This window comes from Rhincodon typus, unplaced genomic scaffold, assembly GCF_021869965.1.
Source record: "Rhincodon typus isolate 14 unplaced genomic scaffold, sRhiTyp1.1 hic_rhity00010784, whole genome shotgun sequence".
Lineage (NCBI taxonomy): Eukaryota > Metazoa > Chordata > Chondrichthyes > Orectolobiformes > Rhincodontidae > Rhincodon > Rhincodon typus.
In genome coordinates this window covers 1,286-5,164 of record NW_025976422.1, presented here as the reverse complement: position 1 = coordinate 5,164, position 3,879 = coordinate 1,286, and the positions used below count along the sequence as shown (strand labels likewise).

General features: G+C 51.1%; 1 protein-coding gene and 1 long non-coding RNA gene across 2 annotated transcripts in view; one reads left to right on the top strand and one right to left on the bottom strand.

Moving 5' to 3' along the window:
* Positions 1 to 3,879, bottom strand: part of LOC109926348 (dynactin 2 (p50)) — a gene marked incomplete at its 5' end in the record, with an annotated part of 6,060 nt that overhangs the window by 1,239 nt on the left and 942 nt on the right. Inside the window, one exon of the mRNA XM_048594549.1 lies at positions 707 to 805. Coding sequence (XP_048450506.1) covers positions 707 to 805 — 99 coding nt within the window. The remainder of the gene's footprint in view (positions 1 to 706; positions 806 to 3,879) is intronic.
* LOC125482468 lies at positions 1,178 to 2,170 on the top strand. Its single transcript, XR_007261653.1, has 2 exons — positions 1,178 to 1,510; positions 1,983 to 2,170. It is a non-coding gene; the product is annotated as an uncharacterized LOC125482468 (long non-coding RNA).

Here is a 3,879-nt window from a genome sequence, read left to right as displayed (position 1 = left end):
CCCCCCCCCCCCCCCCACCCCCCACCACCAACTATCAACATCCTGGGGGGGTTACCCATTGAGCAGAAACTGAACCGGGACCCCCAGCCCCATATCAGTCCTGTGGCTACAAGGAGCAGGTCAGAGGCTGGGAATCCTGCAGCGAGTAACCCCCACTCCTGACACCCCCACCCAACTCCCCCACCATCGACAAGGCACAAGGCAGGAGTGTGAGGGGGGGAACAACCCCCACTCGCCTGGACGGGACGCACCTCCGACAACACACGAGAAGTTCGACACCGTCCGGGGACACAGCAGCACCCCACCCTGGCTTGATCGTCACCCCAACCGACGCACAGCCGCAGCAGTGTGTACCGTCTACAAGATGCACCCGCAGCGACTCGCCGAGGCTGCTCCTCCTCCGACTGATGGCACCTTCCGAACCCGACACCTCTTACCCCCACCCCCACCCCCACCCCCACCGACTCACTATGGAACGATGAAGGGCTGCAGATGCTTGGGTGGCACCGCTGCCCACAAGCCCCGCCGAGACCTCCCAACACACACCCCACCCCGACACAAGAACAATATCAGTCTGGGAGAGAAAGAGAGCGAGACAGGCAGAAAGACAGGGAGGGGGTGTAGGGGGCTGGGGGAGGGGATGGAGACAGGGAGGGGTGTAGGGGGAGGGGACGGAGATATGTGTAAGGCCCCGGGGGCTCCTCACCTTGATCTGCTCGACCTCCTCCGACAGCTCTGTCAGTTCGTGCAGCAGGCGCTGGTATTTCTGCTGTGGGGTCTCCTTGGTGCCACATCCTTCTGCCAGCTTCCCCCCAAAAACAGAAAGCAGAGAAACCAACAGAAATGTCACATGTTGAACGGGTTTGCTGGGGCGGGGTGGGGGTGGGAGTGGGAAGGGACGTTCAGAGTCGCGAGGGGTGGGAAGGGGGAAGACTCCAGACAGAACGGAGAGAGACTGTTCCCGGGGGTGGGAAGGTTGGTCACCAGGGGTGGGCGGGGTATGGACGGATCGGAGTAAACTGGATAAGGAACCAGAAGGTGGGTGAGGGCTTTTGGTGGGGGGCGGTGGTGGTGGTGGAGTCAGAATAATGCGCTGCCCCTCAAAAGGGGTTGGCTGTGGGGTGGTGGAGAGTGGGGGGGGCAGTGGGGAAGCAAGATTCAAGTTGTGCCACTCAGTGAGATTTTTACGCACGGTGTATATTAACGTCACTGTGACTTTAAAAAAAAAGGTAAATTCTGACCTGTCGTGTTTTTTGTTTTTAAAATGAGATACTGGATGTGACGTGCAGAGCAGTCTGTTAGAAAGTGAAGAGCCTGTGAGGCCCTGGGGTGTTTCTTTTTTAAAAGAAAAATGTTCGAACAATAGAAGCAGACAGGCTGGGTGTGGGCAGCTCTCACGGACCAAGCTTTCTAGTGTTTTTTGTTTCAGTTTTCAGGTTCTGGCTTTAAGCAGTAGCTGTTGTGAGCTTGAGGAGGTATAGTTTCGAAGGTGGGGGTTCTCTCTGCTACTGTGAGTCAAATCTGTTTTTTTCTGAAGTTGCCTTTTTCATCAAGGGGTGTGTTTATGGGATGTTACTGTATTGGAACAGTCAATTACTAATAGTCACTGTATCCATTATTCTGTTCAGTTTTCCCATAAGTTATTCCAAGTTGTTCTTCCTTTTGTTGTATTTTAACTGCAGCGTTCGAATAAATTGTGTATTGCTTAGCATCGAGAAGTTTGAGCCGTCGCATTGCCTCTGAAATATGGCACTTCACATTTGCCATTAAAATAAGAAAAAGTTAGGGTCCAGGCTGCCTCCTTAAAATGTTTTGAGGGGGTCTGACCTGGCTCATAACAGTCACCTTTCAGGTGTGGATTCCAAACTAGTGGCATAAGAGGGTTGGTGACTTCTGTGAAGTAACACCTTTCAGGTATGGATTCCAAACTAGTGGCATAATGGCATTGGTGACTTTTATGATGTGTTTAATGTCCTTTTCAGACCCAAATTCAGCGTGAGACAGGATAGCAAATGGCTTCGCAAATGTCCCCACCTCTGCCTGAGCCCCGGAATGTTCGTGGAAGGTAGCCGATGTAAGTTTTTTTTAAAAAAAAAGACACCCAGAAATGCTCTTGCACACAACTGAACTGTTCTTTTTCCCCAACCATCAATAAATTGCCATGACAGTTCCTTTTAATCTCCAGTTGCAGACCGCCACCAATAAATCACCTGTGTAGCCAATCAGATATTTACATGCAAAGCCCATTCTAGGCAATGCTGATCGTCGGAAGGCGAGGGAGAGCGGGAAGGGGGCTAGATCAAAATTGAATTGGTTCGGGGAAATAAAGCTCTCCACCTCTCTCTCTAAAGAGATCAACAGCACTGATGGACACTATGTGCTCCCTCTCCAAGGGTACCTGGGTGCAAACAGAACCGTGGAAGAGGGGCGGGCAGGCATAATTGTTTGAAGTTTGTGTGACATGTAGACAGGGTGGGTAAGGAGGCGTTTGGCACGCTTGCCTTCATTGCTCAGACCTTTGAGTGTAAGAGTTGGCACATTATGTTGAGGTTGTACAGGGACGTTGGTGAGGCCTCTTCTGGAGCACAGTTTCCAGTTCTGGTCTCCTCCCCTTTTATAGGAAGGATATTATTAAACTGGAGAGGGTTCGGAAAAGATGTTGCCGGGAATGGAAGGTTTGAGTTATAGGCAGAGGCTGGAGAGGCTGAGACTATTTTCACTGGAGCGTAAGAGGTTTATAAAATCATGAGGGGCATAGATAGGGTGAATGGCAGGCGTCTTTCACCTAGGGTGGGGGAGTTCAAGACCAACGGGCATTTTTTTTTTAAGGTGAGAGCAGAGAGATTTAAAAAGGGACCTGAGGGGCAACTTTTTCACACAGAGGGTGGTGCGTGTATGTAATCAGCTGCCAGAGGAAATGGTAGAGGCTGGTACAGTTACAATATTTAAAAGGCATACTTTTTAAGATGAGAGGAGAAAGATTTTAAGACGACATGGGGTACAATTTTTTTTTTCTACACAGTAGTTCGTGTGTGGAATGATCTTCCTGAGGAAGTGGTGGGTGTGGGTACAGTTACAACGTTTAAAAGACATTTGGATAAGTACATGGATAGGAAAGGTTTGGGGGGACATGGGACAGGAGCAGGCCTGGTTTAGATTGGGATTACGGTAGGCACTGAACGGTTGGACTGAAGGGTCAGTTTCCATGCTGTATAACTCTGCCTGGATCTGTATTACATGCCCCCTGGCCAGACCAGGAGCAGACCCACAAGATGGACCTCCAATCTGCTCACACCCGGCTCCTGCAGCATTGCTCAGGAGCATGGGGCTGCAGTGCAACCAAAAACACAACAAAACAAGGTCTTTCAGATAGCTAAGAAAAGGATGCACAAATGCCCACAAACAACATGCGCACAATTCTAACATTCAGGCCAGCGAGACGGTAAACACTGAAGGCATTCATTCAACGGAGAACAATCAAGGATTGATTTCTGGCTCACACACGGGAAAGCTTTCAGGAAAGGTTTTGGGGATCAGACGTGGATACGGTTCCTCTCCCGGACAGTGGTTCAGGGAGAGCCCTGATGCCTTGGCTTGAGAGTCCAGACCAGGAGGGCTCGGTTAGGAAGATGGGCAGGTTACTAAGAGGTTGGCGGGGGGGGAAAGATGTGGAGGTGTGGAAGCTCTAAGCCCCGGGTTTCCCATGAGACAGCTTTGCTGTTTCGCAGGACGGCAACTGGGCAGTGTAACAACGTGAGTTAGCCTTTCCTACCCACCCCCATCCCCCACACATCCCCCCCACCAACCCCGGACCTGTTCCGCCATTCAGCGAGATCACAGCCCAATAAGGCAGTAAGGGTTGAAGGGAGTTACGAGAGG